This window comes from Stenella coeruleoalba (assembly GCF_951394435.1).
Source record: "Stenella coeruleoalba genome assembly, chromosome: 2".
Taxonomy (NCBI): domain Eukaryota; kingdom Metazoa; phylum Chordata; class Mammalia; order Artiodactyla; family Delphinidae; genus Stenella; species Stenella coeruleoalba.
The window spans coordinates 139,322,361-139,348,994 of NC_137147.1; the positions used below are offsets into that span (position 1 = coordinate 139,322,361).

General features: G+C 53.7%; 2 protein-coding genes across 2 annotated transcripts in view; both read left to right on the top strand.

Annotated features, from left to right (window-relative positions):
- Positions 1 to 1,181, top strand: part of LOC307180138 (uncharacterized protein) — a 31,368-nt gene extending 30,187 nt beyond the window's left edge. Inside the window, exon 5 of the mRNA XM_079910276.1 lies at positions 1,086 to 1,181. Coding sequence (XP_079766402.1) covers positions 1,086 to 1,150 — 65 coding nt within the window. The 3' untranslated portion in view covers positions 1,151 to 1,181. The remainder of the gene's footprint in view (positions 1 to 1,085) is intronic.
- Positions 1,182 to 1,959: 778 nt separating this feature from the next.
- CLN6 (CLN6 transmembrane ER protein) lies at positions 1,960 to 19,461 on the top strand. The gene is made up of 7 exons (XM_079913145.1): positions 1,960 to 2,304; positions 9,274 to 9,388; positions 12,566 to 12,664; positions 13,816 to 14,004; positions 14,307 to 14,362; positions 15,886 to 16,008; positions 17,622 to 19,461. The coding sequence occupies exons 1-7, from the start codon at positions 2,219 to 2,221 to the stop codon at positions 17,890 to 17,892; spliced, it is 939 nt and encodes a 312-aa protein (XP_079769271.1). The 5' UTR covers positions 1,960 to 2,218; the 3' UTR covers positions 17,893 to 19,461.
- Positions 19,462 to 26,634: the final 7,173 nt, after the last annotated feature.

Genomic DNA, 26,634 nt, shown 5'->3' on the forward strand with positions numbered 1-26,634 from the left:
TCTCTAGTCCTGCCTCCTTTTATCCACCTCCCTGAACCCCCATGCTGTGGAGGGAAGGGTCTAAAATGCAAATATGTTGGTGCCACTCCCCTGCCCAACAGCCTTGAACTACTTCCCATTTGTTCTCTGGATAAAGGCTCTCCTCCTTTGCGCTGGTTCCTTCCCCAGGTCAACTCCTGTTGCTCTCCCTCCCTGCCCTCTGCTGCTCTCAGTGAACTTCTTTCTGTTCCTCCAAACATCAGGGTCTCTCTGGATGCCAAGCCCCCTGGCTGGCTGTCCCCTCTGACTGGAACACTCTTCCCCACTCCTCATGTGTTTGGTGGACTTCTGCTCAGACTTCATTGTCAGCTCAGAAGTCCAAAGTCACAGCTAGGATGTCCATCTGAAGCCCAGTCCCCCTAAACTGAATTCATGATTAATCTCTCCAAAACTTTATTCCCTTTCTTGTCCCCTCTGACCTCAATCCTGTGCTAACTGAACACTAATCAGCCAGAGTCAGGTGACTAAAACTGTTGTTGTTAACATCATTAATGTACTAAAATTGCTACTATAGATACCATCATTAACATACAAACCCAGGTTGTTTCTCCAGGGCAAGATGAGCTAACAGACCCCCCCAGCCATGGACCACCTGGTTGGAGAATCATAACCAGAGATATCTGGACTCCTGAAACAAAAATAACAAATGTCACAAGACAATGATTAATCCCAGCCTCTTTGTTCTTCCCCTTAAAAAAAACCCCTAACTCAAAGACTAAATTGGAGTGGATCTGAGGCTTGTCTCCCACTCCCTTGCTTGGCACCCTGCAATAAACACTGTACTTTCCTTCACCAAGTGGACAAAAAAAAAGTTGTCCACCATCAAGCCATCAGCCACTGCAGCTGCCCCCACTGTGCACCCTGAGGGGAATTCAGGATGGAGAAAAACAGGATTCTGGCCCTAGATAGTTAAGATGCAGATCAAAGATCAGTAAGCCCAGACTCTTGCATCTTCCCATACACTAAAATCATTAACTTGAGATGTCTGTTTTTTGTGATTAGCGGTAATCTTTTGACGTTCGACTACATTTTTTTTTTTTTCTCAGCAAAAACTCCTGTGTATCCTGGCTCCTCCCTTACCTCTTTGGAACAGTTCCTCAAAGCTATCTGAGCTATCTGGCCTACAGTTCTCAGTAATGTCCCCGAATAAAACATAATTCTCAACTTTTAGGTTGTGCATTTTTTTTCAGCGGACAACCACAGCTCATTGTCAGTAAATTGGCTTTGCTCCACGTTTGCAAACGGAGTTCAGTTTCCTAAGGCCTCCTCCAGAAGCCTTGTCTGACCCCACCCCCTCCAAGTTTCCGCCGTCACAATACTCAGTACCTTCCCCAGCACACCACTTACCAATCCGCACCCCGAACACCCCATGTAAGCCTACTAGGGTAGGGCTTATCCATTCTCATATGGGATGGGGCGCTGCTCAGGAGTTAATACATGTTTGAATGGAAGAGAAGGGAAGTAACTTTTACAAAACCACAGAGTCCAAGAAAGTGACAAAGCCGGAAATGGATTCTGCATCACCCTCCTCCCCAACCTGGAAAGAATTCGCTCTTCTTTGCGTCCTACCCTCCTATCCCACCGATTTTTGATTCCCAGCGTCAAGGGCCATAGAGTTGACATTTTAAGGAGTGCTATCTTCCATCTGAGGAAGGAAAGTGCATAACACAGTGGGGAAGGGCATTGAACCCGTCCCCCCAAGGCTTCCCGTCCCCAAGGACAAGGGAAATCCAGTCTCGTCTCCTCCCCCGGGGAGCATTTGGGTCGAATTAGTCTTTCCCCACGTCCCTAGCCCACCCTAGACTAATATCTAATATGCGGGTCTCGGGCAGCCTAGGCAAAGCTTCCCGCCACCGGCCACGCAGGGGACCCCAGCAGATCCCAGCCCCATTAGGCTACACGTTGTGCCCTCCTGCATCGGTCCCCACCCACTGCCTGGGACGCCACAGTCATCGGGCCCCTCCTTCCCCGCGCGGAGCCGGCCCCGCCTCCCGCGCTCCCGCGGCGCGTCTCTTGTCCCGCCCCCCGCCGGCCCCTCCTCTGGCCCGCGCCTCTGGGGCCGAGCGCTCTCCCGCCGGTCCGGACCGGCGCTGGGTGTTTGCTTTCGCGGCAGTCAGGCCAGCCAAGCCCGTTTCCAGCTCGGGGCAGCGGGGCGGAGGGCCCGGCCGGCGGGGCAGCCATGGAGGCGGCGGCACGGAGGCGGCAGCACCCGGGAGCGGCGGGTGGCCCGGGCGCGCAGCCGGGCGCCTCCTTCCTGCAGGCCAGGTGGGCGCGCGTCGGCGGGCGGAGCTGAACCACAGCCCCGCCACGTGACGGGGAGGGCGGGGGACCGGGGCCACGGAGCCCGGGTGGGTAGTCCACGCGCTATCCCTGCAGCTGCTTCTCGCTCACTCCCCTGAGCCCCGCCTCCGCGCTCCTTTCTCTTCCTGGGGGAACCCCGTGCCCAGGGAGGCTCAGCGGCGGGGTTCAACTGCCCAGCGGCCCGGCCGGCTCTAGGACAGTCGCTCAGCTGGGGTCCAGGAAACTCGGGGTGGGGACGTCGGCGGCGGGCCCAGAGGACATCTCTGCTCACTAGGGACCCCAACGCGCCTGCAAGCCCCGGGCGCCAACCCGAGTTCTCGGGGTGCCTCTAAACTTGACTTGGGTTCTGATATTAACAGGAGACTCACTCCTTGCCCCGAGGAACCAAAGAATGTGGGAATGTAAATGGAACAGACAGCGAAATGTGGAAGCTCCCCTCCAGAGAAAGAATTAGGAAGGGCTTTTTCCACATGGTTGCTGTTCCCTTCTCTCAGTAAGGGGAAGTTATTGGTTTATGTAGCTGAGACCAGGTGCTTGGGGCAGAGGAAAAGGTACAGAAGCCACCTTTTAATCTTTCCCTCCACTCTACTTTCATACCATTTTACAAATTATAGACATTCATTGCACATAGTAGGCATTCATTAAGCATCTCTGCTGTGTCCAGCGCTGTGCCAGGCACTAAAACGGTGGGTAAGGTGCAGCTAGGAGGGTCCCACAGTCCGGTAGGGCGGGCCTGGGAGGAACAGTCCAGGGGCTGAGAGGTCGTCTTGGAGGGCTGCCTGGAGGAAGTGGAGCTTGAGCTGCATCTCAAGGAACTCAGTAGGTGACAGGGGAAGAAAGGCTGTTTCAGCCAGGGGAAAGCTTGGGAAAGGCAAGGACTGCAGTGGTGCTGGAGCTTTCTTTGTGTACAGTGGCAGGAGGATGCAGACTGATTGTGAAGGGCCTTGAATGGCAGCAGAGCTGGGACCAGAGTGAGAGCCTTGAGTGCAGAAATTAAGGAGATGCTCTTGGGGCACTAGTGTTCAAAAACCTTCCATGGCTCCCCTATGCCTACTTAAATGTTGGGCCCTGTGTGCCTCACTTGCCTCACCCTAGTTCCTGCCCTAAATGTCAGGTTAAGGATGCAGCTTTTGTTCTGTGGGGCACCGGGGAGCCATGGAAGGTTTTTGAGCACTAGTGTGCTCAGTTTTAGGAAGTTTGTGGTATGATTTGGGATGAAGTCTGAGAAGAAGTCTGAGAGACTTGGGTGAGAATAGCTCTTTTTCATGCTACTAAGGACATCTCTGTTCCGGATCACCTATAAGTTGGGAGTCTTTGCCTTGAACTGTGGTAGTCCAGTTAGAACAGTGTGTGAGTAGTGGATATGGTCACCACTTTATCTCATATGCAGGGTTTCCACATACAGCATCTTACTCAGTCTTTTTGTATTTTGTATATGTGGAAACTGAGGTCTAAGGAGGTTTACATCATTTGCCGGCAAGAACCAGGGCCTAAACCCAGGGCTTCTGTTTTCTGTTCTTACTGCTCCACTCTGGCTATTCCTCTTTACTCCTACATGAGCTCCCCACCATCCAGGTTGCTCGTGGGGATGGCATGAGAGGCTGGCTGTCTTCCAGGGTGTCTCTGCCCCCCCTCATTGGGTGCCTGTAGGCCGGTTCTCAATATCATTGCTGCACAAGACAGTAGGCAGAATCATCCTGTCTGACTCCTAGGATGCTTGGATTTCCTCTGCTACATTCATGCTTTGCTTACATACCTCTAATGACAAGGTGCTCACTACCTTTCAAGGGACTCTATTCCAGCTTCGCCTGCTCTGTTGACAGTTTTTTGTATTGTAATCAAAGTGATACATGCCCATGATTAAATACAACTGCACAGACAGGCTTAGAGTAAAAAGCAGTGGCCCTTTTTCCACCTCTCCCTAGTACCAGAGACAACCATGTTAGCTTCCTTTAACTGTTTCTACCAGAATTAAATTCATATTTCTAAATAATAATAACAAATACTACGTACATACCACTTTCTGTGGGCCAGGCCCTGCTCTTAAGTTTTTGCATTTAAAAAAAAGAAAAAGTTTTTGCATAATTTAATTCAGCCACAACTCTTGACGTAAGATCTAGTATTATCCCCCATTTTACAGATGAGAACATTGAGGCCCGGGAGGTAACTTGCTCAAGATTTGGTTAGTGCTAGAGCTGGGATATGAACCCAGGCAATCTCCAAAGTCCACACTCAAAAGCTATGCTCAGGGCTTCCCCGGTGGCGCAGTGGTTAAGAATCCGCCTGCCAATGCAGGGGACACGGGTTCAATCCCTGGTCTGGGAAGATCCCACATGCCGCGGAGCAACTAAGCCTGTGCGCCACAACTACTGAGTCTGCACTCTAGAGCTCGTGAGCCACAACTGCTGAAGTCCGCATGCCTAGAGCTCGTGCTCTGCAACAAGAGAAGCCACTGCAATGAGAAGCCCGCACACCACAATGAAGAGTAGCCCCCGCTCACTGCAACTAGAGAAAGCCCACAAGCAGCAACAAAGACCCAACACAGCCAAAACTAAATAAATAAATTTATTTAAAAAAAAAAAAGCTATGCTCAACTGCTATTTCTTGGTTTATCAGTTGCCTCTAAGCTAATGTTTACCCACTAATTTCCTGTTATGATTTGGTTCACTTATGCCGCTCCTGTCTTCACAAGATGGTTTTGTATCACCATTTTTAGTTTTGCTCTTTGTTACCTTTGTAGCCTTAAGGAATATGTATATACCATTATTTCTTTTATGGTCAACTGTAAAGCAATATCTTTTTTTTTTCCGAAGTTTACCTATTTATTTATTTATTGAAGTATAGTTGATTTACAATAAGGGCAGTATCTCTTGATTCCTTTTTAAAAGAATATTAGTCTCCTACCCTAATCTCTAGCATTCTTTACCGTTTCCCCAACTCCTGTCATCTATAGTTTTACTTTCAAGTTGTCAAGGTTCACAGTATTTACCTGCTGTTTTTTAACCATAATTGCCTTCCATGTTTTGTCTGTGGATTGATTCTGAACTTTGGAAATCAGTATACAATGTTTTTATTAGTTAAGCCATGTAAATATTGTTCCCTACAGAGTCCAGTAAGTTTAACAGTTACATTTGCTTTCTTATATTGCTTTTGTTTTTCCTGGAGTTTCTAATTGCCTTTCCCTTTTTTCTCTTATTTTTTGCCTTCATTTTCTCATTTTTTGTTCAAGCTTGTCATCATGTCAGGTATTTCCCCATCGTGTATATAGAACCAAAATCAGTCCCTCTATAGTCCCCATTCGTAGGTCCCTGCTTGACTCCACCATGCCTGAGGCTGCTGACCGCTTTGAATATTTCATCTATATGTTATGTGCTTTATGGCAGGGGTCCCCAATACCCGGTACCAGTCCACAGCCTGTTAGGAACTGGGCTGCACAGCAGGATGTGAGCAAGTGAGCAATCGTTCATCTGCCACTCCCCATCCCTCCCCATCACCACCTGAACCATCCCCCTTATTGCTCGCATTACTGCCTGAACCATCCCCCATCTCCTCCCCCCGCACCGCCGCCCCCCCCACCCCCGTCCATGGAAAAATTGTCTTCCACAAAACTGGTCCCTGGTGCCAGAAAGGTTGGGGACCGCTGCTGTATGGTATGCGCTCCCCAACTGTCGTCGTATCAGTTTTCCCAGATGGTAGACTTGTAAAGCCGTGGAGGAGGTTAAAGGCCATCCTTGTCTTGGGTTACCTGCCATTGTGCTTTCACTGTTGTTCTCAGCAGGAGTTTCTGATGATTGAGGCCTAGAGCTGGCATGGCTGGAGGCTAGGTGTGTGAAGTCTGTGAAGTCAGAAAGTTGGGTTAGGTTTGAGGATGCTCATCCCCAAGAGAGGGGCTGGGGGAGAGGATGCCTTCACCCTTCATGATCTGCCCCCTGTGCTCAGAGTCCCAACAGGAGAAAACCAGTCAGATGCTCACGAATCTTGATTCCCAAGTTAGGTGTCTGCCCTGCACCTGCCCTTTTTCTTCCTGCTCTGCTCAGCCAGGCTGGACTCCTGATGGGGGTCCCCCTTGACTGAGTGCCTCCTGAGGTGGAAGAGGAAATAGTCCCTGAGCCCCTAGTGTGTGCTTCGTATCCACAGCTTCCAGAGACCCACACTTAAGTGCTTCCCAGGCTTTCAAAACGCCTTTATTTCCTGTACCAAACATCCTGCTCTTTGCCCAGTTTGAAGGTTTCCAGAATAAAACACTGAGGACTGTCATTCTCCTTCCCCATCCAAGTTCTTCAGGCCCGGAGGTTGCCACCATCTGCTTTTTGAGGCCTTTCCCTGATGGTCACAAAGGGGAAGGGGCACTGTGGGGCCTCTATACCAGTCACTTGTCTCAGACAATGACTGAATGTCTGCCCCCGTCCGAAGGCCCAGCAGCCCCTCCTCTTCCTTCCACCAATAAGCCAGGCATCTGAGCTCCCTTCAGCACCTTTCTCACTTCCACCTCCAGGCCTTTGATCCTGCTCTCCTGCTGCTTTTCTGCCTACTGGAATCCACCCATCCATGCTTCCAGGCTCCCTTTCTTCCTGCAGGTGTTGCATACTGCTTCAGGCTACACCGATCCCTCTCTATCTTGATCTCCTGATATGCCACAAAGCTTATAGTAATCAGCAACAAAATAGCAAGCTACTTAGAGCACAGGTCTTGAATCCTTAGAGACCCAGGTTTGAATTCTCTGCCTTTCAGGACTCCTGGATTACGAGTGACAGAAAGCCAGTGTGAACTACAGCACCCTTAGCAAAAGGGAATGTATTGGCTCTTGTGGCCAAACCATTGCCTTGGGAACGCCTGGAACTGGGAATGTGAACCCTCTCAGGCCTTCTTCTCCTCTTTCCCTGCTCCTCTCTGCAGGGCTGCTTCATTCTCACCTGGCTGTCCCTTGAGGCTGGAACCTTGGCCACAGGCAGCCCCGCGCTCTCATCTGTAGCGTCCCAGCACCAGAAAGGAAGATGCTCTTTTCAACTCTGGTTAGAAAAGTCCCACTGCTCTGGCCTGGGTCACTGGCCCTCCCTGTGGCTCAGGATACATCATCTCTCACCAGAAGAAGGAGGGAGTAGGAAGGCTGACAAAAGGAATAGTTGATGCAGCTCCTTTTTTTTTTTTTTTTTTTAACATATGTCCACTCTTTTTTATTCTTTTCCTTATGATGCAGCTTCTTATTAGCGGGGGTAACCTTGGTTAAGCCTCAGTATCCCTATCTGTAAAATGGGAGGGTAACAGCCTCCTGTTCTGGCTGTGGGGATTAGATGAGATGGTGCTGGTGAAGCTCCTAGCACAGCACACAGTCGGCACTCAGTAAGTGGTGGGCACTGAGTAGAGGGGACAGGAAGACTCAGTTGACCTAGGAAAGGCCCACTCCACCTGCCTTGCCTGCCGCTAGAGGATGATGAGATCCTCCAAGAGCTTGCCTCTCTGTGTCTGGGTTGCTCTAGCAGCCCAGTGTGGACCATACTTGGAATTGGCTAAAAAGGATCCCAGAAAGTTATGGAAGCAATAGCAGTGTTGACAGAGTAAAATTTTCATGGTGCCTCTAAGCTATTGTTTGCCACTAAAACGAATGAGTAACTGGTAACGGAGATTGTTTTATATCAGCCAGTAATCACTGAGCATAAATCAGGTACGGAGCTGAAAACTCTGGAGAATATGGACTCACATCACACAGCTCCTGGTCTTGGCACTAATGGGGCAGTACAACTTACACCTCAGTCGTCTTAGGAGGGGTGAGCTGCTTGTCACTGGAAGTATGCAAGTAGTGGCAGGGACACTGTAAAGAGGATGTGTACTCTGATGGGGAGGTTGGTGAGTTGAGAGAACCTTAAAATCACCCTTCTTCTTGAGGGTCTAGATACGAGCAAAACTCCAGCCCTGTGATGTCATGGCCTGAGTGGGAGTTAGGGATGATGCACTCCCTGTAGTGGGCTTTGGGAAAAGCTTCATCAGGGAAGCCTTCTTGGAGGAGGTGGCACATGCACTGGCCCTTTAGCTTCAGCTCATTTGTGAAGAGCAGGTGGCTGACTGCTTTGCAGGAGAGACAGGCATCCAAAGTTGTGTCATCAGATGGTTTTCCTCTTCTTGCCACGTCTCTCACATCACCTTGTCCCTGCTGCCTTCCTTCTTAGGTTTCACTGTGGATTGGTGAGAAGAAGGACACCTGCAGCCCCTTTCCTACCTCCTCATGGTTCAGAAACCAAGGGAAAGGGAGATCCCCTGTTCATCTCAGTGTATAGTCTGTAAGGCACATCTCACCAGAGGGCTCTGATTGATCCAGCTCAGGTCACATGCCCATTCCGTGGACCAATCACCGTGGATACAATGATGGGTTAGAGATTAAAAACATAAGCTCTGGAATCTAATCATTTAGGTTCAGATATTTAGCTATGTAACTTTGGGCAAGTTGCTTAACATCTTGGGCCTCAGTTTTTTCACTTGTGTAATGGGGGTAATATTCTAACCTCAGATGGTTTCTGTGAGAATTAAGAGAGTTAAATGAGATGGTACTTGCAAAGAGCTATAGTGGTGCCTGGAATATAGAAAGTGTTCAGTAAAGGTTAGCTGTCATCATCCATCACCATGTTTCATGCTTTTCAGCCACATTTGTATCCTTTGCCCCATCTGATTTCCCCATCATCCTATAGGTAAGAAAACCCAACAGTTATTATACCCTTTGGGCATTTTCCTGCCTGAATCATAGAGGAGCAAAGGCCAGGGCAGATGGAATCTACTCCCAGGATACCTCCCCATGGACCACAGTATTTCCAGCAAAACCTTTTCCTAGAACTTAATCATGTGTGTTTCCTCCTGCTCTCAAATCTCTGTGGCTCATCTTCATGGGGAAGCTTCCCATGGGAGGAGAGAAGAGCTGACCCCTTTTGTTTGCCCCTTTCCCAGGCACAGCTCCGTCAAGGCTGATGAGGCTGCCAGCACGGCTCCCTTCCACCTTGATCTCTGGTTCTACTTCACCCTGCAGAACTGGATTCTAGACTTTGGCCGCCCCATTGCCATGGTGAGTGTGAAGCTGTGGACAGAGCCCTGACCAGCAGTGAGGAGACAGGGTGACTTCAATTGTCAGAGTGACCTCAGACAAGTCATTGCCTCTACCAGTACACTGTGAGAATAGGTCTGGATGCTTTCATGTCCTTTAGTTCTACGACTGTGACCAGTGCGGCAGCTGCCAGCGAGCGGGGGATCCGGGGGGGCCTGACTAGTCATACTGCGCCACCCCCCATATCTCACACCCAGGTTTAACCAAAGCACCAATTCAGACAGTGGGGTATGAGAAAGGATCCCACCTGCTTTCCCCACAGCCTTGGGATAGTATTGTTTTTCTGGAGGTGAAGAGTATAGGCCGAATTTGCCTATCATGTATGACTTGAGCCTTGGGTAATTTTTAGTGTCATCTGGTGAAACTGTCCCCTTCCCTCCAAGGCTACTTCATGCATCAGTGTCCAGTGGGAGCCTCTACGGAGATTAATACTGGAAGAGCACCAAATCCCCTCACTGGTCACGAATAAGATAGATAAGACAGACAGACAGGTAACAGAAGGTGAAAAAATTGAGTGAGTTCCCACCAAGAACTAAGGTGTTAATTTTTGCATGTGGGTGGTAAAAATAACAATACCCAGCACTGAAACTGACACCTCATACATGCTAGTGCTAATGCAAATTAGCAAAGCCCCTTGGGAAAGCAGTTTGTCAAGGCGATAACTAGTACCTAGAATAGTGCCTAGCAAGATATGTGCTCAGTATACTTGTACTGAATGAATAATAACAGCTAGAAATAGCGGTTAACATACATGGAGCGCTTGCTCTGTTCTAAGCTCTTCATGTGTTTACACTTATTTAGTTCTCCCACCAATGCTATCATGAATCTCAATTTTACAGATGAGAAGAGTCGAGGATAGAGAGGGCAAATAACCGGCTCAAGGTCACCCAGCCAGCAAGTGGAGGAGCCAGCACCTGCCCCCAGGCACTCTGGCCCCAGAGCCCACCCCCTTCCATCATGATTTTATCCAGAACCCTAATATGTTCATCCCTCCCGACTCAGTACGACCCCTGCCGAGCATCTGCCCTGAAGATATAATCAGCAAGAAGACAGCCTCTGTACCGAAGGTGTTCATTGCAGTGTTGTTACAATAGCCAAAACTTGGAAGGGACTTGAGTGTCCGGCAGTAGGGACTGGGTAAATCAGCTTTGCTGTACGCAAGCTAGAGGATGCTACCTGGGCATTAGACAGGAGTTACGAATACTCTAGAGCAACCTGGAACGTTTAAGGAGAAAAAACATGCCTAAGTGTCATGCATATTGACTGCCTGCCAATTAGTAACGGCCCTAACAGTCTTGTATACATGGGATCAAAGACTTGAAGGGGATGAAGAAAAGCTTCCTGGCAATGGTGTCGGGGAGGAGGTATGGTGGCTCCTGATTCTTCTTTCTTCAGGCTTGCCATAAGGTTTACATGTTTTTTAAATGTAGGTGAAAGTAAAGGGACTGAGCCAGGAGTCAGGGCACCCAGTCAGGTTCATAAGTGACTTTGGGCAAGTCAGTGTCATCTGGGCTTTGGTTCTCTCATCTGTAAGAAGACTGGTTGGACTAGCTGCTCTGAGCCCCCGTGCAGCATGAAGGTTCCACATACTGGGGGACAAAGGAGCTGCCCATCAAACTGGTGTTACAGGGAGAGGGGAGATGAGGCCAGGGGCAGGCTCATGGCTCTTCCCATTCATTAGGACTCAGCCTCATCAGGTCTAATAGGGGTCTCCTGCAGGGCAAATCACTTCCCCCATCCTGCTCAGAGTTGCTGTGGCCACTATAACCCTAAGTGGGCTTATCAGGAATATACATTTGAAAAACTCGTGTATACACTGGAGCTTTTCAAATGTACCCATGATAGTCCCAAATTTGTAATAACTACAAAATAAAACCTTTTACAAGTTATAAAAGTAATATGTCATAGTTATAACAAGTCAGTTCATACCCAGGGGTATAAAGAAGTGTGAGACTTTCCGTTTCCAGTTCCACCCCTGACAGTTTGAGGCTCATCCTTCCACTCCTTTCTCTACTCATGCAAACATATGTATACATCCTTTTTTTTTTCTCTAACCAAAATGAGATTTTACTTTATACTTTGTTTTACAACTTGCTTGTTTTACTTTAGAATATATCATGGATATCTCCCTGTCAGTACACATGAGGTGTCATTTCTGTTAATGGCTGCTTAACCTATAGAAAAGATGTACTGTAGTATATTCAAGTAGCCAGCCTATTTCTGGTATTTTGCTATCAAAGAGTATTTCAGCCAACATATATATCTTGCTATAGGTAAAGATACAGAGATACATGCACCCAGCAAGTAAAGAGAAAGAGATTGAGATTCTTATATCCTGAGAGTTTTATTTCTGCAGGGTGAATTTTTGATAGAAATTTATGGTCATTACACGTGTTCTCAATCAACAGATAGTGGGTGTACGGTGTGGCAGGGCGGAGGTTGTGAAGTGTTTTGACCTCGAATAGAGGTTTTCCCACTGACACCGACAAGGCTGGGACTCACAGTCTAGAGCAGTAGGAGGAACAAGGGCATTCTAGACAGAGGAACAGCCCTGGCCTGCCTGCCTTTCTCAGGGAAGGTAGAAAAGGAAGAATTGAATCTTTGTAGAACTCACTTATTTTCTCCTTTGTTTCATAAGGTATAGTTTCGACCTGATTTGGAAGTGGTCCATCTGCTCAGTGGACAGAGTGTTTTTCCATACCTGGGTGGCCAGGAGATCTTGTCATCATCCTAGGACCTGGAGTGCCAGATCCTTAAGGGTCCATGTAGATCACCTGGGCCACATTTCGTGTTACAGATGGGGGAACTGAGGCCTGAAGAGGGGAAGAACTTGCCCAGGGTCACCCAGAACGTTGGTGCACAACTGAGTCCCAAAGGAGCCTCCAACTCTCAGGCCGGTACCCAGGGACCTTTATTTAGTACCCACAGGGAGAGGGACACAGGGGCAGGCCCTGGATTTGTGTCTACTGTGTGCTTACCTTCTCTGGGACTCAGTTTGTCTGTCTGAAAACACCTTGACTTCAGTGCTGCTGAGAGGATCCCAAGAGATCACAGAAAGAATGAAGTGTGTGCAGAAGAGGTTCTGAGGGTCTCATGGGGCTGTGCCTAGTAAAAATCATTCCTCCCCTTGCTCCCCAGCTGGTGTTTCCTCTCGAGTGGTTTCCGCTTAACAAGCCCAGCGTGGGGGACTACTTCCACATGGCCTACAACATCATCACGCCCTTTCTCCTGCTCAAGGTACAGTCCAAGGCTCCCTGCCCTCCCTTCCCACCCTCATGTCTTCCTCCACCCGGCAGGGAGCTGGTGCCAAGCCCCGGGAGTGCCCTGAATCAGACTGTCCCCTGCCTAACTCTGGGGGACGAAGGCTGTGATAGAGGGACCTGTCAAGCCCCAGGAGAGGCAGGACTGCCTCTGGCCAGGAGGGATGGAGAAGGCCTCCCCAAGGAGGGGCGTTTGATTTGGACTTCTGCCTGGTGTGTTTGGGGTTGAACTGGGAGAGGCCTTCAGGCAGGAGCACCTGAAGACAAGGCCGTGCTAGAGGAGCCATAAGACATCTGGGGAGGCTGAGGTGGAAGGAGTGGCTGGATCGCCCAGGGCGAGGTCAGGGACCAGTTGGGAAGGCAGGTGACGGCCAGGTGGCAGGAAGGGCAGCAAAGGAGGGTGAACTCTCTCCTCTGGCCTGGAGATCCCTGACTTTGAGCTACCACTGGGAACACAGAGCTATCTCCTAGATAGCTGCGGGAGATAGATATCTGGGTGATGGCTATCTCCAAGGTAGCTCTCGGCAATGCTGGCTTTGCATTGTGCCACATAAGGGCTCTTAAAACTATTGCTGTTTACGGTCCCCATCATTTTGTTTTTAGAGAGACATTTCAGATCTCTGAAAAATAGGGAAGGTGTAATCTCAGAATTCAGAGGGTCTTTAGTAAAAGAACTTAGTTTCAGAAGCACCTGCCGCATCCCTGTCGTTTTCATTTTTGTTTGCTTGGATTGCTCAGTTGCTCAGAAACAGGAGGGTCTCCTCAACAGGCCAGCCCGGTGACCCAGGAGCAGAACTGGGGGTGGTGGGAGGGCAGGACCTGGCGCCTGGATGCCTATGTCACCTCCAGCACAGCCCGTGGGTGTGTGTGACCTTGGGCAGAGCTGGCCCTGCTGAGTGTGTTTCCTCTCCAGCACAAGAGGGTGCTGATCCCTGGCCCCTGCTGGGTTCACAGGGATCTTGTGAGACTGGAAGCTGGACTGGCCCCACTAAAGGGACCCACCAATTTGAGAGTGACGTTCCAGCTGGTGGCATCCATCCCACTCTGGGTGTGAGGGAGGGAAGCAGAGGGCGGCTCCTATCGTGGTGGAGGCGGGGGTCATGCTGTCGGGCCTCCCTCTGACCTCAGCTCATCGAGCGGTCCCCACGCACCCTGCCGCGCTCCATGATCTATGTCAGCATCATCACCTTCATCATGGGCGCCAGCATCCACCTGGTGGGTGACTCTGTAAACCACCGCCTGATCTTCAGCGGCTACCAGAACCACCTGTCAGTCCGCGAGAACCCCATCATCAAGAATCTCAAGCCAGAGACGCTGGTGAGCCTCCACCCCGGCAGTGCGATCCGTCCTGGGGCCCAAAGAGGCTGCCCGACCTATCACGATGCCCTAGATGAGGGCAGCCCCCCCCCCCCCGCCCCCGCCAAGCTAGGATGCTCCTGTGTTGCTAGGAAGTGGCACGTAGGCTCCCACCAGGGCCCCCTCCTCCGGGTAGGGAGGGACTGAGGGCAGCTGGGGGAGGCCTGGCCATTGGAGGGAGGGGGGCCGCCGGGTTGCGTGGGTCCCGCACCTCCCCTGAAGCCCCTCCCACTCTGCCCCTGACTCGCCTCTGCCGCCCCCAGATCGACTCCTTTGAGCTGCTCTACTACTACGACGAGTACCTGGGCCACTCCATGTGGTGAGTAATGGGGCCCGTGGCCCCAGCCAGCTCTGCCGCCGGCCTTGGTGACACTGAACAAGGGCCTGGGGTCTCCAGGTGTCGAGCGCAGCGGCTGGAATGGCGTGCTCTTCCCGGCGGGAGCGCTGTCACTCAGCTCTGGCTCCCGCCGCGCCGCCTTCCGCTCCCGCCAGCCCGCGGTGCCCGCGGCGGCCACTAGAGGGCAGCGAGTGGCTGTCCTCCCTGGGCCGAGGCTGCAGCGCTGATAAACATTCTCCCCCACCCTGGGGATGGGGATGGGGACCCCGCCGGGTCGGGCTGCGGTCTTGGGCATGGAGGCGGGGAGGAAGATGAGCAGGTCCGGCTGGACTGGAGCGGGGGTGGGGCGGGGGCAGGGTGCTGTCTGTGCCCCCGCTCCTCCTAACTCCCAGGGGAGCGCCTCCCTCCCACCCCTCCACCCACAGTGGAGGAAACCTCACGAATGCGGGCTCAGCCACAGCAGATGCAGGGCCCAAGCTGGGGGCAGTCATCTGTTCCAGGCCCACACCTTACACAGGATAAGCTGGGGCCGGTGGGAGGGGGTTTGGCCCTGGGTTGACAGCTAGTGACGGAGCCAGCCCTGGGCCTGGGTGGCTCCACTCCCGAGCGAGGTGGGCTTACTCTTGTTGCACTTGCCCTACGCTGTGTTTCTAGGTTCTGTTTGGGGACCTGGAAGGTCAGGGGCTTCCTGGACAGGCAGGCCTCTTGCCAGTTCTCCCTGGCCTGTGCCAGAAGACCCTTCCGGTGGGAGGCTGGGGACGGGAGGAGGAGAGAGGAAGAGAGGCTGGAGAAACGAAGGAGCAGGAGAGGACTGGGCACATGAGGGGCAAGAGGGAAGGTGGAGAAGGAGACAAGGTGGTGTGCGGGAAGAGAAGGGGGGTGTGATGGCACAGGTGCGTGGGGAGAGCAGCCTGTGTGTGGAGAGGAGAGAGGGCGGTACCTTTGGGGTGAAATGGTGTGTGTGTGGAAAGGGGGTGAGGCTGTGGGCTGAGTGTGGGTGAAGGGGCTTCACAGAGCTCCTTGGAGTCCTCTGGCAGGTGCTGTCCCCCCCACCTTATTTTAAACTGGGACCTCGGGCCTCTCCCTCCTCGACCCTGCTGGGTACACCCCTTTCCAGGGCAGTGAGGAGCTGGGACTGCTGGTATTTGGGTGCGTACACGAGGCAGATACACACACACACACACACACACACACACACACGGAGTGAGTGGGGTGGCCAGCGCCGCGTGGGAGGGAGCTGCCCCTCCCCGCACCCCCCAGCCTGCGGGGCTCTGACCGGCATGTGCTCAGGGAGCAGACCTCATCTTCCTGCTTCCCTCCTGGACCCCCTGCTCAGGAAAGGCTGCCAGGGAAGAGTGCCACCCGAACCAGGCATTTTTGTAAACCATGAAGTGAGTGCATAGGATGGTTCAGGGAACCAGTACAAGGACGAGCGGGGAAGAGGCCCTGGGTGGAGGCAGCTAGACGGGGCAGCGGGCGGCTCAGCACTGGTTTCCTTGCTGCAGGTACATCCCCTTCTTCCTCATCCTCTTCATGTACTTCAGTGGCTGCTTCACTCCCACCAAAGCTGAGAGCTCAATGCCAGGGCCAGCCCTGCCCCTGGTGGTGCCCAGCGGCCTGTACTACTGGTGAGTGGACGCTGGACCTGGGGTGCGGGGAGGCTGGGAGCCCTTAGTGAGCCAGGGAGTGAAAATGTGCTCTTGACCACAGGGCTGCTGTGTGACCCCAGGTGAGACTCTCCCTGTTGAGGTCCCTTCTTCCTCCTCTTTCAGTGGGGATTGTGACTGCCTTATGGTGGCCGCTCTGTGACCAGGAAGCCAGGCCTGAGTGTGACCTCTTCACATTCAGAGTGCAACCTCGGGGCCAATAGAATCCATCTCCGACACCAGGCCCTGTAAAGGCCTTGGGACCTCAATTTACTCCTCTGTGAAATGGGAATAATACCCACCTGTCTCCCTTTTAGGACATGGTGAGAATCCAGGGGGAGAGAAAGGGGCTTTGTAAACTATGGAGCATCATGGAGATGACAAGGACAGATATGTGGGGAATTCCATGGCCTCAGGGGCTCCCTGCCTGGTTTCCTTTTCCCTCCAGCTCTCTCTTCCCATTCCAGGGGCTCCAGGCCTCAGCCAGACTCCTACCCCTCCTCTGTCACTTCCGCTCTGGAGAAAGGCTCCCCTGGGGATTGTGGGTGTCCTGGAAACAACTAGCCCTTCTCTGGTGGGAAGCCTCCAGCCAAATGAAAAGGGCCTCCGCTCCTGGGGCCAGCTCCGGCCCACCTCCAGGGGCTGCCCGTGGCCAGCAGTGGGGGTCCACCAGGGCAAATCCGCATGCCCGCTGAGGGCAGGATTAACAGGAATGGGTGGAGGGAAAGAGGTGAGACGTGGGAAGGAGCTTCGGCCCGTTCTTACCCATAGCAGTACCAGAGTGATAGCTACAGGAGGCCATTTATTGAACAATATGCTTTTCCAAGTATGTAGTTCTTGAGAGATAGGGCCATTTATGCCCCCTGTATTAGCAAGAAAACAGAGGCTCCAAGATGTCATGGAAAGTCCCCAAGGTGACACAGCCACCAAGTTGCAGAGCTATGTAGTTCCTTGAGTGGGATGGGTCAACATCTATAGGCAGGGGAGTGGACGAGACAACCTCTCAGAAGCCCTCTAGCCAGTGTTACTGAGTTCCTGGCCACATGCTAGGTACTGCCTTAAGAGATGGAGAGAACCCTGGGAGATGAGACTGTCCCAGCCTTCAACGAGACAGTAATGACAACTCCCGTCAGCTGAAACTGCATTCCCAAACTCAGATGCCTTTAGGAACCAAGCTGGTAACAGAAATGCATGAAGCAGGCATCAAGTGAGGCAGTAGGGAGTGGTGGGGACTGTGGCAAAGCTGCAGAACAATGCTCTGTCTAAAGGCAGCAGCTGCTTTCTCCTCATCCGTTATTGTTACGTGGGAATACAAGCCTAAGGTGAGCAGGGAAACCAGAACTCCACATTGGCAGGTAATCTGCTATTTACATACTGGCAACAAACTCTATGTTTTAAAAAACAGTAACTCTACAAGCCAAGTCAATATGCTGCGTATGGGCCACGGCTCAGAGTGAAGTGGTTGCCTCAGCCCCTCACTTGACGTGCTAATCTGACCCACTGGGTGGGCAGCCTGGTACTTGGGTAGAGGGAGGGACGCCGGGCAGGATGGGCTGTCACGGCACCCACCTCCGCTCACGCACGGGCCTCCTTAGGTACCTGGTCACCGAGGGCCAGATCTTCATCCTCTTCATCTTCACCTTCTTCGCCATGCTGGCCCTTGTCCTGCACCAGAAGCGCAAGCGCCTCTTCCTGGACAGCAACGGCCTCTTCCTCTTCTCCTCCTTTGCCCTCACCCTCCTGCTCGTGGCGCTCTGGGTCGCCTGGCTATGGAATGACCCAGTACTCAGGAAGAAGTACCCGGGCGTCATCTACGTCCCTGAGCCCTGGGCCTTCTACACCCTCCACGTCAGCAGCCGACACTGAGTCCGGAGGGGTATGTGCACCCCAGATCCTCGCCCAACCTCAGGCTGCACGGGGTGTCGAGCCACCTGGCCGTGGGCAGCCAGAGGCCAGCCCTCCCCGCCATCCACCGGCCTGGTCTCTGGTCTCCCTCTGCCAGAAGCTCTCTCTCCCCCCCCACTCCAGGATCGTGGCACCCCTTCGTGTGAGGCTGACTGCAGGTTTCTGAGTGGCCGCCGAAGGCAGAGTTCTCACGCACTTGTACTGTTCCCTGAGCCGCTCACTAGGGGTGGGGACGTCGTGAGGCTCTTCAGTCAGCCTTGTCTCAGCCTCAGTCTCTGCCTGCCACCAGCAGGCCTGTTCCCAGGAAAGGGGCCCTCGTTCCCCATGGGACGCCCCCCCCCGCCTCCCCCGAGGCACTGGGGCCCGGTCTCCTCCCTCGGCTGCGGGCCCTCGGCCTCATTTCCCAGCAGTGCCGGCCTGCGTGTGCGCAGGGGTCTTGGGGGCCTGCCTCGCCTCCCCCGGCCCCGCCTCCTCTGCTGTGCTCTCAGGGAGCCCTGTGCCTCAGAGCCTCCTTTCACCCTGCATGCAGTGGTCCCCCAGCCCCCGTCAGTCCCCGTCTGCTGGCAGCATCAGGGGTGAGAAGTGTGACTAAAGGCGGTGTGGAGCCCAGCCTGGCTGGCTGCTGCTGCTTCTTACTTTGGGAGTGAATTTGGGAGGCAGGAGGAGGGCGGTTCCTGGAGCAGGGGAGGGAGTGGCTGGTCTGGGGCCCAGGCAGGAGCCCTGGGCTGACCCCAAGGGCCCACTCAGCCCCGTGTGGCTGAGAGCAGGTGTTGCCACTGTCCGCTGGCCCTCCGTGCCACTTAGTAGGATCCTGCGGTAGGGGGTCACCTCAGGAGCAAGAAGGGCCTCCTCTAGGTCCCAGCTCTCTTCAGAGGAGTCTGGGGGGCGTTCACAGGGGTGGGGACCAGCATAGGGCATCTCCAGACCTGCCCCTCAGAGATGTCCCACTGAGCCTCCCAGCTGTGCTGCCAGCCCGTTCCAGGGGCTGAAGCAGAGAGGGTGCCCTTTGGGGGAAGGTGGGGGGCCTGGTTTGTGGGAGGTTGGCACTTAGCCTTGGGCAAGTTGTTTAATCCCTTGGGGCCTCAGCTCTTGATCTCTGAGGGTCTCAGCCTCACCACACAGCCACCGGGGGCTTTGGGCTACTGTTACTAGAAAACACAGGGGAGGGCCACGCTGAACAGGAGACGCCTCATTGTCGGCCATGTTGTGATGAGAGAAACGCCTTTGAGGAAAGCGGCTTTGTTTCTCAGGCTTGCTGCTGAGGCATGTTACAGCACGGTAACCCTCCTCACGCCCAGAGTGTGGACATAAAGACTGGAGTTTAGGATTCCCACTTTGCCTTTCCCAGGCACCTTTTAAAATAACCACTCAGCGTTTAAACCCATAAAAAGCTGGTGACCTCGACCCCTCCCGCTTTAGATAGGTACTTGGTACCCTGCTCTCTTCTCCCTCAGGATCTGGGACGGAGGATGGTCCTTCCCCTGGCTCATTGCGCCCCCTGGCGTCTGGGATCTGAAACAATAAATCTTGTGGCTCTACTTCCTTCGTGTGGATCTATTGAAACTGCCTTCAGTCAAAAGGACCCCATGGGTTTCATTTCCCCAGAGTGGGAGCTGGATGCCGAGGGAGCTGCCTGCTGCCCCTGCGTGGGTGGCTTGTGCCCCCTGACTCAGCAGGTCACAAGTCTGTACATTCTTAATCCATAAGCCAGCTGCGGCCTTTCAGCACACAAGGGCCCCCACCTGCCCAGCAACCTCGTTTGACCCCTTCCCTACCTCAAGGCCACTGTTAACTGCAAAGCCTGCTCCAGGCCTGTTCTCCATAGAAGGACTTAATGGATATCGTCTGAGCGGGCATAGGCCTGGTTATGTGGGGTCTGAAGCTTATACAATTTTGGGGGTGCTTGATAAGAAAACAGTTTTTAAAAAAAGTGAATAAGAAATTAGGTATGAAAACGAGTGTTTAGAATGGAAAAGAAATCACAGCAAGTTATTGGAGCCTTGGAGAGTCATGTCCCTCTTGACCAAGATCTCTTTGGGCAATTTACTGAAAATGTTGCCCTAGAAATACTTCTTAATTGCACCCTGGCTTCCCTCCACCTAGAAAACTCTAGGCCAGTGGTTTTCAAAGTATGGTCCTGGCTGGCAGCATCTAGATGGCAGGAGAAAATGCAGATTCTTCCCCCCTTTCACCTGCTGAATCAGAAATTCTGGTGATGGGGCCCTTCAGGTGAACAAAATCTCAGCCCCCAAGTGGCATTGGAGGGGGTTTCTCTTTTGCGGCCCGAGTTGAAGTGTAGCCTACACATGACAAGGTAAAGCAGACACCTTGAGAATTTTTGTATAGTGAACTCAGGTAGCCACCACCCCGTGCAGGTGTTTTCAGTCATGAGAAACACCCCTTAGAGACACCTAGAAACACCTAAAAAAGGAGTTGGCCAGGGTGTCGCAGTTGGTGTGCCTTCGGGGACACAGCCCCAAACTCTAGCGCACACTGACCTAAACTCAAGAAAATGTCACGTGTATGGTCAGGCCGTTCAAGATGGCTGTTCTCTTTGCTCTCTGTACATCACCAGCTCGACCAGGCCCTGCTTCGCTCCCATGGCTATCCAATCCTCTTAATTGTAGGGCTTCATTAGGCCCTGGTAACTGAGCCCACCTGAAGTCAACTCCCCCTATAACTGGTAACCTCCTTCCCCCGCAGAGCAGCAAAGATGGCTGCCGAGTCCCGTCTGCCGCACACGGTGGGGTGTTGCTCCAGGATGTTGCTTCAAACGTGTAAGATCCCCTATCCGACAAATCACTGATGTCTCTGTCACTGTCTCTGGGCTGTTCCTTTGGTCTCAAGGCTGGGCCACTCCAAGGCTTGCAGGCCTGCGGGAGTGCAGCCCAACAACTGGCGAGCCAGCCGAGAAGCCGGGGAGACTCCCGGGCGCATCGAGATGTCGGGGAAGAAGGACGGGGCATGGAACGTTGTGAGGAATCCGGGGGGTGGCCATCCACTCGTGTGCAGGGCCCTGTGGCGTCTGTCCTTGATGAATGAGGGCCGCCAAGAGACTGGCGAATCCACAGACCCCCCCCTGAGGGTGTTGCAGAGATGTCGCTGCCGTTACTGTGGGGAGAGAGAAGCCAGACGGTGGAAGGGGTGGCCATGGCTGTGGGCTGGTTGCTGCTTTGGAGGCTGAGAAAGGCCACAGACACTGAGCAAGTGCCCAAGGCTCAGGTTAGGGGCCTACAGGTGGGGTGCCAGGCTGGCCCAAACCAAAACTGCCGGAACGTTAATGGCCAGATTGAGGGAACAAGACGGGAAGCAGACACTTAGCCCACCACGCCGCGTGGCTGAAGGGAAGGTAGCTTCCCCGACAGGGGGTCCAGATGGTTGGGGCCCGTCCAGATGGGAACCCCAAGACGTGGGACCCTACAGAGAGAGGTGATGAAGAGGAAGAAGATTGGGACGAGGTCATCGAGCTCCCTGTCCCCCAGGCGCAGATGAAGAGCTCTTTTCTCCCCCAGAGCGGAGGCAGCAGACCATCAGGAGGGATGCCTCTCTCTCCCATCATAATGGTGATATTCTGTTAACCTCAGGGTCTGTTTCCCGTTTCAAAGTAGCAGCCCCCACGCTTGGAGCTCATTTGACAGCAGAGGGCTGGCTGGAGAATGCAGACAGAAGGCAAAGACCTGGATGACCTGTCAAATACTTGGGTGTTATCTGGTCAGGTAAGCCCAAAGTGGTACTGTCAGCAGTTACTGGCAAAATGCAAGCACACCTGTGGCCCATCACCCCGAAACAATTACAGACCTGGCTAGGGCTGTTGGGCTGTTGGAGGCCTCTCATCCCGCATCTGGCCCAAGCTTTTTGACCCTTGTTCAAGCCTGTAAAGAAGGGAGCTCAGTGGGAGAGGACCCCGGGGGAGGAAGATGCCTTCACCCAAGCCAGGGTGGCTGTTAAACAGATCCAGGGCTTTAGGGATGTGAACTCAGGGACAGGCTTGTGAGGTGGACGTGGCCAGTTACCTGAAATGGTTTGGTTGGGGCCTGTGGTAACAGCGTAATCACAAGAGTGCCCTTGGGCTTCTGGTCCCACCCGTGGAAGGGGGCGGAATAACGATGCCGTGGGCTGGAACAACAGCTCTGGGCAATCGACGATGCTTCACAACAGGCGAAAGACATCCCAGGAGGCGCCCCAGTGACTGTACGTACTCAGGATCCCACAGCTGAGTGGCTAAAGGATACCTTCCAGAAGCCCAAGTCCGGGCACGCACAAGTCCGAACCATAACTAAGTGGCGTGTCTGTTGAAGGCAACGTAGCCCTTGACCTACTGGCCCACCGAGTGCAGAGTTACACGCTGAGGCCTGGTTACCTACACCACGGAGAACCCCACCGGCCTGACGGAGACAGCTGATCCTCCTGCGATACCATCTTTAGTGGAAGAAGGCACAGGCTCCATCCCTTGGGAGGTTTCGTACACCGATGGGTTGGCCCGGGGTAATCAGTGCAGGTGGGCAGCAGTGGCCTGCAGGGACAGCATCTGGATGGATGCAGTGGATAGCCCGGGAGTGGATGGTGGCGGGGCGACCCTATGGGGAAAGGACCCCGATAGTGACCAAGGAACCCACTTTATGGGCCACGCAATTCAGGCATGGGCTGATAAAAATGACAGACACTGGCATCTCCCCCTGCGCTACGACGCCCCTGCTGCCAGGCTAAGCTGAGGGATGAATGGACCACTTAACCAGCTGGTGAAACTGGAAACCCGCTCTCTTGACACGTGGCCCAGGACGCTAACTCAGCCCCTCTGAGCTATAACGGAACATCCCAGGAGCAGTCGACCCAGTGCCTGCAGCACGTTAACCCAGAAGCAACTAGGCAACACCATCCAAGTTCAGCTGTTGACCACCGAAGGACCAGGACTGATCAGGACAATAACTTGTTTTCACCCTGGCCACCGGACCTATTCCTAGGGGAACCCGGTACACAATGGCCTGGGACTGGCAGGTAGGTCCCCGGCGTTCTGGGTTTGCTGCTTCATGGGGAATAGGATTAGAAAGGGACTTACAGGCTTCACCTGTCCTCCACTTGGCCCTGCCTAACGCCACTAAGGTGATTAATCCAGACCCCTGTTGGAGAAAGCACCATTATATGAACGCTATGGTCTGTTATGCGCCCTCTCCAGTATTTGGCACTGGCTGTGGGGACTGAGGGTGGACAGACGGCGTGGGACTGCAGGCTGCGATGCAGACCACAGGTAGGGGTGGTGTGATCTCAGAATGCTGTTACTGCTTGTATTTGGCTTCAGGGTCATGATCTTCCCCCGTCTTGTGCCTGTAAAGCATCTCTATATTTCGTGCCTAGCCTGAGCAGAGGGAATGTGTTTGGGAACTGGACAGCAGTGGTGGCCTCGCCATTGGTAAGTCTGACCGCTGGGTCTACAGCGAGATGCTATCGTCATCCTCCTCTGGACTTCCATGAAAAGTTGACCCGACAAGCGCCTGGCTGCAAAGTCTGCCCACCTCTTGGACTCTTGATACTCCTTAGCAGCTGTTGGCTCTGTTGCCTTTGTGGTATTTGGTTGCAGTGCCCTCTGCATACCTGACCCCAGGGATATGGCGGAAGAGGGTCAGACCAAGATTGTAAGGGTCATATAGGGTGTGTAGGGGTGGAGCGTATGGTCAGGCCGTTCAAGATGGCTGTTCTCTTGCTCTCCGTACATCCCCAGCTCCACCAGGCCCTGCTTCGCTCCCATGACTATCCAATCCTCTTAATTGTAGGGCTTCATTAGGCCCTGGTAACTGATGAGCCCAGCTGAAGTCAACTCCCCCTATAACTGGTAACCTCCTTCCCCCGCAGAGCAGCAAAGATGGCTGCCGAGTCCCGTCTGCCGCACACGGTGGGGTGTTGCTCCAGGATGTTGCTTCAAACGTGTAAGATCCCCTGTCCGACAAATCACTGATGTCTCTGTCACTGTCTCTGGGCTGTTCCTTTGGTCTCAAGGCTGGGCCACTCCAAGGCTTGCAGGCCTGCGGGAGTGCAGCCCAACAATTGGCGAGCCAGCCGAGAAGCCGGGAAAACTCCCGGGCGCACCGAGATGTCGGGGAAGAAGGACGGGGAATGGAACGTTGTGAGGAATCCGGGGGGTGGCCATCCACTCGTGTGCGGGGCCCTGTGGCGTCTGTCCTTGATGAATGAGGGCCGCCAAGAGACTGGCGAATCCACAGACCCCCCCCGAGGGTGTTGCAGAGATGTCGCTGCCGTTACTGTGGGGAGAGAGAAGCCAGACGGTGGAAGGGGTGGCCATGGCTGTGGGCTGGCTGCTGCTTTGGAGGCTGAGAAAGGCCACAGACACTGAGCAAGTGCCCAAGGCTCAGGTTAGGGGCCTACAGGTGGGGTGCCAGGCTGGCCCAAACCAAAACTGCCGGAACGTTAATGGCCAGATTGAGGGAACAAGACGGGAAGCAGACACTTAGCCCACCACGCCGCGTGGCTGAAGGGAAGGTAGCTTCCCCGACAGGGGGTCCAGATGGTTGGGGCCCGTCCAGATGGGAACCCCAAGGCGTGGGACCCTACAGAGAGAGGTGATGAAGAGGAAGAAGATTGGGACGAGGTCATCGAGCTCCCTGTCCCCCAGGCGCAGATGAAGAGCTCTTTTCTCCCCCAGAGCGGAGGCAGCAGACCATCAGGAGGGATGCCTCTCTCTCCCATCATAATGGTGATATTCTGTTAACCTCAGGGTCTGTTTCCCGTTTCAAAGTAGCAGCCCCCACGCTTGGAGCTCATTTGACAGCAGAGGGCTGGCTGGAGAATGCAGACAGAAGGCAAAGACCTGGATGACCTGTCAAATACTTGGGTGTTCTCTGGTCAGGTAAGCCCAAAGTGGTACTGTCAGCAGTTACTGGCAAAATGCAAGCACACCTGTGGCCCATCACCCCGAAACAATTACAGACCTGGCTAGGGCTGTTGGGCTGTTGGAGGCCTCTCATCCCGCATCTGGCCCAAGCTTTTTGACCCTTGTTCAAGCCTGTAAAGAAGGGAGCTCAGTGGGAGAGGACCCCGGGGGAGGAAGATGCCTTCACCCGAGCCAAGGTGGCTGTTAAACAGATCCAGGGCTTTAGGGATATGAACTCAGGGACAGGCTTGTGAGGTGGACGTGGCCAGTTACCTGAAACGGTTTGGTTGGGGCCTGTGGTAACAGCGTAATCACAAGAGTGCCCTTGGGCTTCTGGTCCCACCCGTGGAAGGGGGCGGAATAACGATGCCGTGGGCTGGAACAACAGCTCTGGGCAATGGACGATGCTTCACAACAGGCGAAAGACATCCCAGGAGGCGCCCCAGTGACTGTACTTACTCAGGATCCCACAGCTGAGTGGCTAAAGGATACCTTCCAGAAGCCCAGGTCCGGGCACGCACAAGTCCGAACCATAACTAAGTGGCGTGTCTGTTGAAGGCAACGTAGCCCTTGACCTACTGGCCCACCGAGTGCAGAGTTACACGCTGAGGCCTGGTTACCTACACCACGGAGGACCCCACCGGCCTGACGGAGACAGCTGATCCTCCTGAGATGCCACCTTTAGTGGAAGAAGGCACAGGCTCCATCCCTTGGGAGGTTTCGTACACCGATGGGTTGGCCCGGGGTAATCAGTGCAGGTGGGCAGCAGTGGCCAGCCGGCCTGCAAGGGACAGCATCTGGATGGATGCAGTGGATAGCCCGGGAGTGGATGGTGGCGGGGCGACCCTATGGGGAAAGGACCCCGATAGTGACCAAGGAACCCACTTTATGGGCCACGCAATTCAGGCATGGGCTGATAAAAATGACAGACACTGGCATCTCCCCCTGCGCTACGACGCCCCTGCTGCCAGGCTAAGCTGAGGGATGAATGGACCACTTAACCAGCTGGTGAAACTGGAAACCCGCTCTCTTGACACGTGGCCCAGGACGCTAACTCAGCCCCTCTGAGCTATAACGGAACATCCCAGGAGCAGTCGACCCAGTGCCTGCAGCACGTTAACCCAGAAGCAACTAGGCAACACCATCCAAGTTCAGCTGTTGACCACCGAAGGACCAGGACTGATCAGGACAATAACTTGTTTTCACCCTGGCCACCGGACCTATTCCTAGGGGAACCCGGTACACAATGGCCTGGGACTGGCAGGTAGGTCCCCGGCGTTCTGGGTTTGCTGCTTCATGGGGAATAGGATTAGAAAGGGACTTACAGGCTTCACCTGTCCTCCACTTGGCCCTGCCTAACGCTACTAAGGTGATTAATCCAGACCCCTGTTGGAGAAAGCACCATTATACGAACGCCGTGGTCTGTTATACGCCCTCTCCAGTATTGGGCACTGGCGGTGGGGACTGAGGGTGGACAGACGGCGTGGGACTGCAGGCTGCGATGCAGACCACAGGTAGGGGTGGTGTGATCTCAGAATGCTGTTGCTGCTTGTATTTGGCTTCAGGGTCATGATCTTCCCCCGTCTGGTGCCTGTAAAGCATCTCTATATTTCGTGCCTAGCCTGAGCAGAGGGAATGTGTTTGGGAACTGGACAGCAGTGGTGGCCTCGCCATTGGTAAGTCTGACCGCTGGGTCTACAGCGAGATGCTATCGTCATCCTCCTCTGGACTTCCATGAAAAGTTGACCCAATAAGCGCCTGGCTGCAAAGTCTGCCCACCTCTTGGACTCTTGATACTCCTTAGCAGCTGTTGGCTCTAT

What these genes read in the sequence shown, in the direction of transcription:
- CLN6 (XM_079913145.1), top strand. Translation starts at nt 2,219, where the DNA reads ATGGAGGCGGCGGCACGGAGGCGGCAGCACCCGGGAGCGGCGGGTGGC. An exon ending in TTGGCCGCCCCATTGCCATG is followed by an intron (nt 9,389 to 12,565) that starts GTGAGTGTGAAG and finishes CTTGCTCCCCAG; the next exon opens with CTGGTGTTTCCTCTCGAGTG. An exon ending in TACCTGGGCCACTCCATGTG is followed by an intron (nt 14,363 to 15,885) that starts GTGAGTAATGGG and finishes TCCTTGCTGCAG; the next exon opens with GTACATCCCCTTCTTCCTCA.